Genomic DNA, 15427 nt, shown 5'->3' with positions numbered 1-15427 from the left:
TAACAAAATCTTTAGCAAAGAAAGTTAGCAAACATATTGAACAGTACCTTGATTCCATCGAAAAGGTAATTCTTGCATTTGGTTTATAGTAATTTTTCATATATATTGAATTGCTCACTTATTTGGGAGGAAAATGAATAGTTTTTCTATTCTGAAATTTGATACTTAATTGAGTATATGACTTTTCTACATTCGTTCTATCAATTGTATGCTACTTACCAATTGGTGTAAGTAGGTAGAGCAGGACAATATTGTTTTGAAGAAAAAACTACATATTTTGATGCCCTAAACCTGCTGGAGCAATTAGGGCTTCAGAATTAGATTCTGAGTATGCTTTAGTTTTTAATTCAAGTTCAGATTTTGATGTTTTGTGAAAAAAAGATGGCTGGGTTTCTTCTGTGCTTTCTCTCTCTAATATAATGATATATTATATGGTCCAACATTGAAACTTAGGAATGAATTTCAGAACAATAAACTTATTTAATTCAATTTAGCAAAAGGATTTGGTGAATTTAAACTGTTGATTCAGCTATTACACAACTAGAGTTACGTGTTTTTTGGGTATTTTATTTCATAGTTATTATGTGTACCATTTTATTTTTGTGCGAAAGTCGAACTCATATATCATAATATATGATAAAAACTTGAATAGGATGTATGTTTACAGTTGCTTGTCCATATTATTTAAAAAAAAAGAAATTTCAAACCTCTAATCTTTTCCGTCATAATACTGCAAAATGAGATTATTTTAGTTGGTTGGACGGTGTACCGTAATTATGTTTTTTTGAAACTTATTTGCCCATCTCTTTGTGATATTTAAAATGTGACATTCAACCAAAACTGGAGATAATTGGTTGGGGTTTCTTTCTATTGTAGTTGAGAAATCAACATCATCCTATAAAGCTCTTGCTTAGGATTTAATCAGTCACATGTAATGTCTTTGATTTGATGATGAATCTTTTTTCTTAATCGTTTTAGATTATTAACACATTGCTGCAGTTTTGAGTAGTTTTCTTTAACAAACAAGAAGAAAAAAAATGAGAAGGAAATAAATGTTTAAATAATCATACGTCACCTTCTAAAGGGCAGCAATAATATTTCATATCTTCATTGTTTGGATTTATTTGCTCAAATGTATCTAATCACCAGCTTTCTTTGTGGCTTTCTGTTCTATGTCCTACAACTGTCCATAATTTGGTCAGTGGTTTGGACTTTTGTGGTGAAAATGTTATTTATTCAATTGACATTGTGACTTTAGTTGTTAAGTTCTTTAAAGAATTCCAATGATGTCTTTGTCCTTCTTGAATCATGCTATAATTTGGAAATTTACATCAGCACATCAGTTTAAGATTAGAGAATTTAAAACTAAAATTTTAAGCAGATGCCCTAAGGAGCTCTTCTTCAAAATCATGTATTCTGACTTCCAATTCAGACTTCACTTTTTCACATTGCCTACTTTTTGCAAATATTACATCATGTAGCTTCTGCTCGCTCTTGAATGACAAGAATTTAACTTTTCATGGTGCATGGACTATAACAAAAATTTATATGACTACCTGTTACTGCTTCTTCAGCAACTTTGGCGTGCTGCTTTACCATAACATCCTTATTGGTGATCTCAGATTGGGCTGAGGTTAATTATATGTTTCTGCACAAATTGCTTCTATAACTACAAAGTAAGCCAGGGATTCTTTGCACAAATTTATGATTTCTCTCTATCATCACATCTTTTGTAACTCGACATGAATCTTTGTAACCTGACAATTTATGTTTCTGCACAAACATGCTGCATTCTCCTTTGTTTTTGGCTTTTGAAGTGGCATGACTTAAATTGTAAGACAATGTGCAAGTTCAGTAATGCCTAGAAGTTGGACAAATTGGGTATGCGTGGAAGTGATACGTCTCAGATATGTGGATGGTACCGTCTCAGATATGAACATGAAAATTGTATTTTAGGTGTTGTCAATTAATTTATGATGTGTTTGGATTACATCATAAACTATTTTTATTTTTAATTTTGTGTTTGGGTACCATCTCAAATATGTGTTTGGGTTACATTTATGTCGATGGTACCGTCTCATCATCGTTTATATTTTTGTTTTTAATTTCGTGTTATTTTTTGTTTGTTCATAATGCTGGATATATTCGGAAAGGCTGCAGATATATTTCTAGTTCTAAGGGGACTAAAGGAAGGCTGCAGATATATTTTCGTATTCACAAATTTTCGTATTCCTCAATGGGACATGTTTATTATGTTACTGCGAATTATTATGTTTATCTACAAAATGCAGAACACAAAATTCTTATAACATGAACACAAATTCTTATAACACAAACCAACCATCTCTTCATCAAACATAAGCAATAAACACAAAAATCTTATAACATGAACACAAATTCTTATAACACAAACAAACCATCTCTTCATCAAATATAAGCAAACACAAAATTCTAATAACATGAACACCTGAACCTGAACTTATAACACAAACAAACCATCTCTTCATCAAACATAAGCAACAAACACAAAATTCTTATAACATGAACACAAATTCTTATAACACAAACAAACCATCTCTTCATCAAACATAAGCAACAAACACAAAATTCTTATAAATGAGCACAAATTCTTACAACACAAACAAACCATCTCTTCATCAAACATAAGCAACAAACACAAAAATCTTATAAATGAACCATCTTTTCATCAACATGAACACAAAATTTCTGGTCTTCCTCCATGAGCATGAACATGAATACGAACACAAAAATTAACCCTTGCGCTATATAAGTAACTTGCACCACAATACGATTCCCTGAAAAATTAAAATGTATACATCACAACTTCATATCACCAACAATCTTAATCACTAAGTATTAAATGCAAAAATAAATATGTACATCTTGCAACTCACCTTAATCAGAGCTTATTGCATTGGCTTGAAAAACCTAAAGAACTATGATGCATGTCCAGATTGATCGATATAGAATTTGAATTCACCTAATAAAAGAGATTATAATCAAACAAATCATTATTTGAAATTAAATGATTCAAATTCGTAATTTGGACATTAAAGACGATTACAAGAGAATTACCACACTCTCTTGTGTGCAATGATCATCTTGTATAATTTTCTGAGCTAATGCATCTCCCTTTGTTTGTGGCTTCTGCCAATAATAACATGGATGTTATACAATAAAAAAAACATCAGAAAAAAACTAAAGAAATAATGAATATGATACTACATAAAAATACCTTTTTCTTGTTTCTGATTATTATTTCTTCAACTTTTGACTTCCTCCTTTTTTATGGTGGACGACCCTTACTCTGCACCTTCAAAGGTGTGAGAAATTTTTGGTGTGGCACATTAGTTGCCTCCGACAACATAGGTGCAAACTTTTCTTTGCAAGTTGTGTTGTCCATCAACTTCTCAATCGCCTCATCCACATATTTCATCAAAAACATGTATTTATCATTTGACTCTGCTCCAAGTTCTGCGGCTTTAGTAAAATGAGAACACAATTTATTGTACTGTAGTTTCTCCTCACTGGTTTGTGGGTCATCATAACAGTTCTGTACATATGTATGCATGCGTTTGATGTCCTTCCTCCATCGTGGTAAAATATATCTAGAAGGTATGTCTTTCACATTCTTCTCAATAAACACCTTGAAAATGTGCCTACAAATAATCCCCTTGAACTCAAACAACTGACACGAGCATTTAATGTCAAATTCTTCCTCGTTAGTGTAGACATTATATACCACTTGCTTTCTAAATACACCTTCTTTCCCTTTGACAATGTCGGACAACTGAAATGAGCAGACTGTCCCATGTGAACCATCATGCCTCACAACTCATCTTGAAACAATTTAAAAATTTCATTTGTGTATGCTTCTTGTAGTTGCTTCTCAAAGTAGCAATCGGTGATCAATGGAAAACACGAGTTAAATGAAGCAAAACCAGCTTTGTTGTTCTTCTCAATCTTGCTTTTCAAGGCATTATCATATTGCTCAACAAACTGCTTCAATGAGTGGTAGACATTCTAGCCCAAAATGTGCCTTTAACATATACAGGAGCCCAACGATCACGAATTTTGAATAGAGAATTCAGCCATTCATTTTTCTCAATGTTATAGTCCGCCATTATCTTCAAGTATGTGTCTTCAAACTCTTGAGAATCCACTGCTTCATATGTGATGTGTTTCAAAATCTTCTTGATTGCTTTGTATTCATTTAAACCTCCAAGCTTCTCGGTAACCTTCTTCATGATATGCTAAAGGCAAAGGCGGTGATGTGAATTTGGAAAAACCAATCTAATTGCACCCTGAATAGCCATACACTGATATGTAATAATTGCTTTAGAGGCCTTTCCTGGCATACACTCCAGCCAAGTTTTGAAGAGCCAAACATACGTTTCTATATCCTCTCTGGACAATAAGCCACACCCAAACAATACCGTTTGCCCATGATGATTTATACCAACAAACGGAGCAAATGGCATGTCATACTTATTCGTCAAGTATGTTGTATCAAAGGAAATTACATCACCAAAAGCTTCATAAGCCGCTATAGACCTCGCATCCGCCCAGAAGACATTTCTCAAACGACCTTCGTCATCCATGTCAATCAAATGGAAAAATTTAATGTTTCTTTGTTGCATGCGAGAAAAATATTTTCCAAGTGCCACGGCATCTCCAACGCCAAGCCTAAATTGCCTTTCTTTCGCAATATAATTTCTACAATATTTTTCAGTGTATGTTAAATTTTCATAACCCCCACTTTCAACTGCTATGGAATGAAAATTTTTGCTTAGGCTTATCCCTGCTTGGTCGTTTAATTCAAGCCTTCTTTTGACATATGCATCAATTTTTTTATTGCACTTTTGGAAACGAGATTTTTGTGGGCTAAGTGCATGATTGTGCTCCAAATGAACACAAAAATGGTAAATTGCCCATCATTTCCAACAATGACATTAATCTTTGCCGGACAATTTACTTTGGCGGATAATCTTGGGTTGAAGGAGTTTTTTGAAGTAGATATTCTTTTGCCACCTCTTGCACATGCTAGCGTGTAATATTTCAATTTTCCATCATCATCTAATCTCGTGCTTTTTTTGTTGATGCCAAACCCTTCACGTCGCACATATTGGACATACAACTTATAAACTTCTTCTTCAAAATCAAGATTAATACCGGCCCCCGGCACAATATTTTCAACTAAATCCAAATCTACCGGTTTTTCTTTGGCATGTATTTCATAACTTGAACATCCAACTTCTACATTATGTTTTTCTTGCTCATTACACCCAAGTACCACTTCTTCCATGTTCTTGCTTTAGGTATATGTCTAAAAACAAATTAGACAAATATTTAGAAAACTTGAAGCAAAGCAATGGTTTATAATCCTAAATAACTCCAAAAAATCATAAAAAAAAATATCCAAATGATGCCTAAATAACTAGAAAAATAATTTAGATACATTGCCAACAAACAAAAATAATCCATATAATGCCTAAATAACTCCATGAAATTTTTGGTTTATAATCATAAAGAGAAATCCACCATAAAAAAAATAAAAATCCTTAAAAACCACAAAAAATAAAAAAACCACAAAAACTACAAAAAAATGCCAACACACACATCTATATATGTATTTTAGCAGTATGTACACAAAATCAATTAATCCATTCATAACTATGGTCCAATGGAGTGGATTATTTAGCCACAAGAATCAGTTATAAGTAACACAACCCAAACCATAATTAATTAAATGTGTAAACTATTAAATCATTCATGTAGTATGTATATAATGCTTTTAAACATATTCCAGCAAACAAAGAATTGGTTTTCCCAAATGTTTGTGCTCCCATAACAAGGCCAAATAACTCAAACAAACCAAACAAATTATTACAATACATGAAATAAATCATACCTATAATATAGTGAAGGCAAGAAGCAGGGAAGGCAATCCGCGACCTGAACGGGGCCGGGAGCGGAGGAGGAAGCCGCTGCCGGGACGGGGACCAAGAGCACGGAAGGAAAACGGCGGCTGGGACGGGGCCAGGAGCTGGGGAGGGAGGCGGCATCTGGGAGCGGGGGAGGGAAGCGGCCGGGAGCTGAGGAGGGAAGCGCCTGCCGGGAGGGAGAGAGAGAGCTAAACGAGAGAGAGAGAGAAGAGCCAGGAGCGGGGGAGAGAAACAATGGCCGGGACGAGGCCGGGAGCTGGGGAGGGAAGCGGCTTCCTTGAGCGGGGGAGGAAAGCGACGGCCGGGACGGGGCCGAGAGCTGGGGAGGGAAGCGCCTACCGGGAGGGAGAGAGAAAAAGAGCCAAACGAGAGAGAGAGAGAGAGAGAGAGAGAGAGAGAGAGAGAGAGAAGAGAGACTCACGTGGGTGACGATGGCTTTTTACTTTTTTTTTTGTAAATTAAAAAAATATTCCACTTCACCAGCCACATCAGTTGTGTGGCTGGTTCGTGTGGTTTCTTCGCTCAATATAGCATTACTCTAAAAACAAATAGTGGTGTAAACAAGCCAAGCTGAATCGAGTTTGCCTATGTTCAAACCTGGCTACCAATATTTTAACTGAGTCTGAGTCAAACTTGACCGTACTTCGAGCTTCATGAAATTCTAAGGCTTAGACTCTGCTAGTTAGCTCGATAAAGATCGGCCATTTTCCCAAAAATAATGCATCATTAGTATTATGTTTAAAAAATACATTGTTTTAAAAATAGTATTAAGCCTTCTTATAATTAAATAATAAATTAATCTTATTTTTTTGCTTAAACTTATACAAAAATGACGTGTAATATTTTTGTAACACGTTATTATTAATAATCTCATAAACAATCATGTTAATATTATTATAAACGGTTCTAAAAATACCTTATATAAATGTGCTTATTAATGATCATATAAAAAATTCTTCTAATTATTTTTATAAATAATTCTTATAAATGAACTTATTAATAATACTATCAACTAGCCTTTTAACGATTTTTATAAATAAGTCTTTAATGATACTATAAATGAGTTGTTAACCAGATGAACTTTTAAGCTTTTAATAAACACATTAATTCATTTACAATCCTAAATCTCAAACTTTTAATCCCAACAAAACACATTTGGCCGGTTTCTTTTGATTAAAATCACATTTAAGGAGTTTTCTAACTAATAAGATGTATATACACACCCTAGCTAGTATTGGTGCATCATGTTTTTATAAATTTTTTTAACCAACCAAAAAAATATAGATATAGAATCAAATTTGTGTAATACTTAAACATAAGATACAAAATACATATATATTATTTACCAAAAAAATAAACTAAAAAAAAACTTGAATCTTATGATTTGTTGTTGTTGGTTTTCAAGTTATTTACCAAAGTTAATATATTCCACCAGTGCAATAAATACAAATAAAGTTTTTGATCCTTGAGTAATTATTTTTCAAATTATTTTTTAATTAAGTTACGTGCAAATATGTAATTGTAAGCTCTAATTTTTGTCTTTTTATAAGTAGCAATATTTCCATAAAGTAGTTTTAAATTACTAAAAATGTATTTGTTAATATTTGGAAGAAAATATTTGACAATATTAAAAATAAATAAAAATAGAAGAACTTAATGTTAACCTTGGCGAAGGTGTCCATATCATTCCACTCCTCATATATAATTCTCACTCACACATATATTGTCACATTGACCCATATAAAAGATATCATAATAATCTTTTCCCTCAAAAACTGATATGTCAATACACAAAATAATTTCCTTTCCAAACATTATTCTCCAAACAAACAAACTGTTAACCTCCTTTTCCTCTCTTTAATAAGTTTTTTTTTAATTAAAGAATTGCGGACGATAGGGTTCAAACTTTTTATATTTAAGTTAGAAAAAAAAAAATAATTTTTTTATATATATAAATAGACAAGTCACTATTTATGTTATTGATCATGCCTGAGAAAAGATTTGATAGTTCAACCTCCTATATAGAACGCAACACTTTATTATTGGACTATACCAATGTTGGTAAAAAATAAAACACCATCTATCTTATCCCTGAGATAGTTATATTTTTTTCCTAATTTGTAAGTTTTAAAATATAAATAAAAGTTCCAAATTCACAATAAAAGTCTTTCTTTTGTGGTGGTATCTTAAGCTGCCTTCTAACCTTTAGGAAATGCATAAAACATATTATCAATGATGGCAAGTCCACTCTCTTCTGGTTTAATGGATGGTTGGGAGGCCGTGCACCCAAAGACTTATGGCCAGAAGCTTTTGCTGTTTCATTAGCCCCTTATGGGACTATGAATGCCTTAGCTCCTAGTTTCAGGAATTTGCTGTGGGAAATCGATCCCTACATTGATAATCTCTTAAACAAGCTCAATGGCAATTCCAATGACCTTAAATGTTGGAATCGTATTGCTAATGGTATTTTCTCAGTCAAATCCTTCTATTCATTCTTAATCGATGGTGGTGTTAGATGTTTTAACTCCAAAATTATTTGGATGGGTTATTGCCAGAGAAAGGTGAAAGCTTTCACATGGCTAGCTTGGGACAACAAAATTCTTACTCTAGAAAATCTCGCAAAAAGAAAATGCAATAAGCTCCCAACTGCTACTTGCTTGCTTTGCCTCAAGGCCATTGAAACGACAGAGCATCTTTTCATTCATTGTCCGTTTACAGTCCAAATTTGGGAACACTTTAGGCAGACCTTTGCCTTAGCAGACTTTCCTTCATCCCTCTCAGATTGTTGGGTCATTGGAGGAGCAAGCTCAGTGGGGGGAACAAGAAAACTTGGGATATCTTGTCTAGGGCCTTAATTTGGAATGTTTGGCTCGAGCGTAATAGGAGAATTTTTTATAATTGTTTTGATTATTATTTATCTGTGATTATTAGAGTTTCTCATTTGTTTTTGTTTTGGGTTTCTGCAGTTCCCGAGCAGAAAATACAAAGGCTTGAGGAGGCTTCACATACAGACAAGAGGAGCCTGGAGTTTGTTGAGCCCAGGAGGGGAGAGACTAGCAGCCCCTGATCGCCATGGGTAGATCCTAATGGTGTCTTCATCACTAGGATGCTATTCTATCCTTCTGCTCTTATCCACATCTAGTGGATCTGCTTTTTGTGTTGTGTGTTGTTATTTAATACTAGTCAGCCTCTCTTGCTGTGTTGCTTCCTTTACTTGTAAACTTCCTGGTTTGTTATTAGATATTGTTATGTTCTACTTTTAATAAAATGTGATTTATCCACTTTTTCAAAAAAAAAGAAATACTGAGCTCAAAACTGAGATGAGTCAAGACGCACACTGATCATGCCAAACTGGTACTCTCTGCTTCCTGTTAATTAATGGCCAAAGCCTTGAACTAATTTGTCTCCGAAACAAATCCAACGATCCGCTTCGCATGACTTGGTCAAAAGTACGCATTTACATTGAGTCATAACTCACTTGACTCGCTCATCCTTTGTAATGTCCAGGGTTGACACTTTGACCGTGTGGACTTGGACTGCTGATTTTTGTTTAGGAGATGGAGCCCACCACTGGCATTTTCTCTTCCCCATGCCTATGCCTCAGCTTTCCGTGACCCTGTTTGGTTTCCCTTGAGTGACGAGTCTTGTCAAGCAGCGTTGGTGGAGCTCTTAAAGGGAGAGCAACCTCTTCTCCTTGCTCTTCTCCTTTTCCTTGGGAGCTTGCTTCTCTTTGGCTGAAGGCTAGAGCTTGGGCTTGGAGGAGATTCCTTTCACTGGCTAGATTTGAGGTAGGTTGCTTGCTCTTGTGTTTTGATGATCTTGACCTCTTGGATGTTGTAGTTAATTGGTTAGCTTCTTGTGGTATTCCTCCTGAAGATTTATATAAGCACTTTTATATTTAAACCCAAAGCCTGCGTTCATGTTGTAAGTGGGTAGATTTTCTACACATTCATGCTTGTTCCTGTGGCTTTAATGTGTGTTATAAGTGATCATGAGAGCTTAAACACTTTCTTTAATCCTTGGTTTAATAATCTTGTTAGTGCTATGCTCACATGTGTTTATGCATGAGAGTGTGTGATCCTGGTGATTTGGTTGGTTTGGAAGCATGGTTGATGTGTTGAAATTGTCTTTTGGCACTTGTAGAAAATTTATGCTTGTGGTTACACTTAGTGGTGCTGGTATTTCCTGCAGCTTCGTTGGATGTTATTGATTAGATTTGTGTTAACTTAACCTTAATGATGTTTTCATTTTCTCTTTGGTGGTAGTCAAGCTGGACAGCATGTAAGTTGGTTGCATAAGACCTTGACTTTTAGTATTTAATACTTTAAAACCTTCTAGACTTTAATTACTTTATCATAGATCATTTTGGCATTAGCTTAACATCTAGACCTGGCCATTACAAACACCCTTGTAGGCATGCTTCTGTAGTTTTATTTGCTTAATGTTTACCACTATAGTTCTGTAAATTCGTGAGGCTTCCAGAATCATGGTTGTCATGTTTTTGTTCATCTTATACCTGTGTGAGTGTATATTTATAGTTAGATTTATACTTTTCGGTTATGTTTTTGTTAGTTGGTATTCTAATTGCCATCCTTGAACCTTGCATACCAGGTTATTATTTTTTTACACATGGGTATTTTTGTTTGTGCTTGACTTATTCACGCCATGATTGTAAATTCTTCCTCCGGGGCCCTAGTTGTAATAGGCCCGGCCCAAGACTTAATTCTAAGTAAAGCTTTTGTTGGTTAGATTTTTGTAGCAAGCCCTAGTTCACGGGACTTGGTGAACCCGACTACGTAGCTTCGGAGCCGGGTAAGCTCTCGCACCCTGCAAAATTCCGTATTTCGATAATTATTATGTATTTAAGTTATTTCACTATTTTTTTGTAATTTTTATTTAATTATTTATTTACTTACTTGTCATTTATTTATTTATTGTTTTTATTTATTTAATTTATTTAATTGTTCTATTTATTTGAGTGTTTTTCTCTGTATCGTATTTCGTATTTACTGGGTTTTTAGTACATCTCCATTCATGGCTTGCCCAGCTAGGAGGAGTAAGTCCTAGCCATGTGCACATGTGTTCCAGTAGTAGCGCTACCCCCGATCTGCGGTTGAAGATCCGGCCGGATGTTGATATTCCATTACGCTACGTCCCGACTTCACGAGTTGATGATCCGACCTCGTCTTTGTCGATTTGTTATTAGCCAGGGAGATGTACATCGTTGTTTCTGCGTGTTTCCGTATTTCTTTGGGATTGTTTCTGTATTCTGCGTATCTTCTGCATTCTGTATGAATTAGGGTCCTTTATTTTGCAATACATGCTTTATCTGTTGTTCTGCGATCCTACTGGGCCCTTGTGGCTCATGCACTCTGTGAATTTCGTTCGCGAGGAGAAGATCAAGTCTAGGATCGGGGTGTCACGGGAGTCATATTATGCGCTACATCGGTTTTTCAGTATTACCCCTTTGTGAGTGTAAGGCTTGTCTGTTGTTGTATTTGTGTTTTGCAAATTGTTGGGTTGTACTTTGTATTACGTAGAGATTGCTAAAAGCCCATACTTATAATATTCGGTTTCGAGTATCATATTCGTGCTTCTATATTCATTTGCTCATATCTCTGCATTAGGGGTTGACTACGACTGAGGGTCAAATTTGAGGTCTTGCATCCGGTGGGGCCCAATCCCACTGGATGCGGCCGATCTGTCGGCGGGCCCGTCTGTGGGGCTGGGGCGTGACATCCTTCCTTGTAAACATAGACCATAGTGAAGGTGCATTCATTTATTAAACTCATAACTACATAGAATGTGATTTTTTTTTTACTCCCTTTGACATCATAAACTTTATCAAATTAATCCAATAAGAAGACCTCACATGGTGAACAAATATGGAGGATAGGTGGAGGCGCACACTAACAATAGAAACGGTACACAAAAAATCAAAGCTGCAATTGGTAATCATCATTAAATATTCTTCCAATCTACATCTATTCAATCTCTGGGTTATAAATGAGCACAAGAAAACATATAATTAATTCTTATTATAATAAAAATAGATGGGATGGACTCGGATTAAATATTTAATTATTTATTCACACTTAAATATTTCAAAATATGTCCCAAATAAAATCTTCCAAGCCTCCCAGTACCGAAAGCACCAGGCAGTAGGATATCATCAACACATTTGATTCCAACAAAAATCCAAATAATGATCTCAACTGTAATTATTTTTTTTTTCCAAATGCAATAAATATGTTTTAGAAATATGCACCTAAATCATTATTTTGCGTGAATTTTAGAGTTTCATTTTAGATTAAAATATCCAACAAATTATCGGTTCTACCATGATAATCAAACAACAAATAAATTATTAAAAAAAAATAAACAAGATCCTCTCACTTTATTGCCATCAGATAATCACGCATTCATTTCAGTCTACTGCCTACGCACTAAAAGCAAAGACATATAATAATAATAATAATAAAATAACTGACCTCACCTCAAACGTCTACCTACCCAAAACAAACATCCACTGGACAACCAATTCCTCCATTCCAAAACCATGTTCCTCCTCCTCCTCATCTTCCCATTCCTCTTCCTCATTCTCAAACCCACATCAAAATCCAAATCCCAAATCCATCCACCATCACCAGCATCCCTCCCTTTCATCGGTCACCTCCATCTTCTTCTCCCCATCCCCTACCGTGCTCTTCACTCCCTCTCCCTCATCCATGGCCCTATCATGCTTCTCCAACTCGGCCAAATCCCCACTCTCATCCTCTCCTCCTCCTCCGCCGTCCGCTCCATGACCAAATCCCACGACATTGCCTTCTCCAGCCGTCCCAATCTCAAAGTCCCTCGCCAGCTAGTCTACAACTCCAAGAACATCTCCTTCTCCCCCTACGGCCCTTACTGGCGCCAATCCCGCAAACTTTCCGTCCTCCACCTCCTTAGTACTAAACGCGTTCTCTCTTTCCGTCCCATTCAGAACTCCGAGCTCTCCATCATGCTCTCTCACATCTCTAACCACTCTCCCTCCGGCCCCATCAATCTCAGCGAAACCATCAACTTCTTCACCACTAACATCCTCTGCAAGGTCGCCCTCGGTCGATCCATCATTGAAGAAAGCCAGTGCCGCATGCTCCATGACTCTGTTTGTCAGGCCACCAAACTGATCGGCTCTTTCAATATTGACGATTACTTCCCTTCTCTCAAATGGTTGAATATGTTCAGCAGTTTGGATTCCAAGATTGCTGAAATTTTCAAGAACTTAGATGGGTTTATTACCAGTGTTATTGATGATCATTTGGTTGCTGGTGTTAGAGATAAAGATGATGATAACGCTGATTTGGTTGATATTCTTCTTTCTCTTCAGAGGGATCCCTTGTCTGGGGAGTTCTCCCCCACCACGGATGAAGTTAAAGCTATCATTCTGGTTATACTTCATTTGCATGCCCCTTATTCCTAATTACTTGGTTTTTATCTTAACATTAAGTGCTATTAGGAGTTGAAAGGAGTGCTAGAATGGTGGGTTTTTTTTTCCCATCTAAAAAGTTGAGAGGTTGACTTTTTCCTAATAAAAAGTATAAATAATATCCTAACATAACAAGTGAGGGTTCATGAATTGTTATATTTATCATATATATATATATATATATATGGGAAAACATCATCTAAGTAAGTCCCTAGATTTGAAATCTAGGGACGTTTTAAATCTAAGCCGTTGGATCATCATCCTAGATGGTTGATTGATTATATAAACACTGTCATAATCTTTTCACCTGCTCATCGATCATCGACAACACCTGTAGAGCAGCGGTTTCTACTGCTCGTAATAATAAGAGCGTCGATTATCCGACTGGGCTACTCATGGACATCCCTAGATTTGAAATCTAGGGACGTCCCTAGATGATGGGTTCTCTATATATATATATATTTATTTATTTCTCTCGATGCACTCTTTAAAGCTTTTTTTCTCTCAATTACTATCTTTAATAATTCGCAATTATTTATTACTCATCCTTCTCTTTTGGGCCATTACATTCAATTTTTTTAATGTTAATTTAATTGTCAAGATATGAATTATACACAAACAACTAATTTATTTTTCAATTTTTTAATTTTTATTATTTATTGCAGAATATGTTTGCGGCTGGAACAACTACTTCGTATATATTCTTAGAGTGGGCTATGTCAGAACTTATTCGAAATCCAAAAGTAATGAATAAGTTGAAAGAAGAGGCAAAATTAGCAAGTGAAAAGAGTTCAATGGTGGTCGAGGAAAATGTGAATAAGATGTCATACTTGAAGGCAGTAGTGAAAGAAGTGTTGAGACTTCATCCTCCTATTCCTTTGCTACTTCCTCGTGAAACTATTGAAAACACTGAGTTACAAGGCTATAAAATTCCAGCAAAAACAAGAGTACTCATTAATGGATGGGCGATAGGAAGGGATCCAAAATTTTGGAATGCTCCAAAAGAGTTTATACCAGAAAGATTTGTGAATAATGAGTTAGATTTTCGAGGTCAAGATTTTGAGTTTATTCCATTTGGTGTTGGTCGGAGAATTTGTCCAGGAATGCACTTTGCTGTAGCCACAATTGAGTTTGCTCTTGCAAATCTTGTGCATCAGTTTGATTGGGAAATGCCGAATGGATTGAGTGCTGAAGATTTAAACATGGATGAAGCTCAAGGACTTATAATGCATAGGAAACATCCTCTAGTTTTGGTTGCAAAGAAGGTGAATTGAGGTTGTTGTTAGTTGTCAAGTGCCATGATAATAAGATACCTCTTTGATAATGGCTAGGGGTTGTTGCATGTATTTGATAATATAATAAGGATGGATTTGATTTTAGTTGTAAGTAAACAGGCTTGTAACTAAATCTATTTATACTAAAATAATGGTTTTTTTTCTTCAAATTTTAGGAATAAATATTCCTTTTCATAATAATATTTAAAATGATAAAAAAATAATTGGGCAAACTACTTGGTTGGTCACTAAACTTTTTGCGTTTTGCTATATTGGTCATCGAACTACAAAAAAATTGAATTGAGTCACTAACGTTAGTGTTTTCTTCCAATTGGGTCACTCTCTTTGACGATGCTACCTTGATGCTGACATAGATTGCTACCATCAAACATTTTCTCCTTCTTCTCCCTTGTTTAGACCTTAACAAACATCCATTGATGTCTTTGTAACTCACCATCATTCTTTTTCACGGCTTGTGCTTAGCCATATCCATCGACCACGTCACCGCCGATGATACCACCTGGAATCACTTTAGGAAATCCTTCGCCGCCGGTTCCCTTGGCAGCCCTCTTCTTGCCTTTAACTGCACACTCATCCCCACCCAGTCAACAATATGCCACCTACTTAAATTTGTGGCACAAACTCAAATCCCAACCACAACCAAACCGGACTTCGCCAGAGATCAGTGACGACTTCATTTTGACATTCATTCTCCA

At 35.5% G+C, this 15427-nt stretch overlaps 1 protein-coding gene across 1 annotated transcript; it reads left to right on the top strand.

The window, feature by feature from the left end:
• Window positions 1-12525: 12525 nt before the first annotated feature.
• On the top strand, window positions 12526-14799 carry LOC120270265 (cytochrome P450 736A117-like). The gene is made up of 2 exons (XM_039277283.1): window positions 12526-13398; window positions 14103-14799. Exons 1-2 carry the CDS (start codon window positions 12526-12528, stop codon window positions 14709-14711), a joined length of 1482 nt encoding a protein of 493 aa, XP_039133217.1. The 3' UTR covers window positions 14712-14799.
• The last annotated feature ends 628 nt before the right edge of the window (window positions 14800-15427 follow it).

The sequence above is a fragment of the Dioscorea cayenensis genome, chromosome 10 (genome assembly GCF_009730915.1).
Source record: "Dioscorea cayenensis subsp. rotundata cultivar TDr96_F1 chromosome 10, TDr96_F1_v2_PseudoChromosome.rev07_lg8_w22 25.fasta, whole genome shotgun sequence".
Classification (NCBI taxonomy): domain Eukaryota; kingdom Viridiplantae; phylum Streptophyta; class Magnoliopsida; order Dioscoreales; family Dioscoreaceae; genus Dioscorea; species Dioscorea cayenensis.
The sequence above is the reverse complement of the archived record's forward strand: the minus strand, read 5'-3'. Positions and strand labels throughout refer to the sequence as shown.

Coding starts and splice junctions, on each gene's coding strand:
- LOC120270265 (XM_039277283.1), top strand. CDS start 12,526: ATGTTCCTCCTCCTCCTCATCTTCCCATTCCTCTTCCTCATTCTCAAA. Junction 13,399..14,102: donor AAGTTAAAGCTATCATTCTG/GTTATACTTCAT, acceptor TATTTATTGCAG/AATATGTTTGCGGCTGGAAC.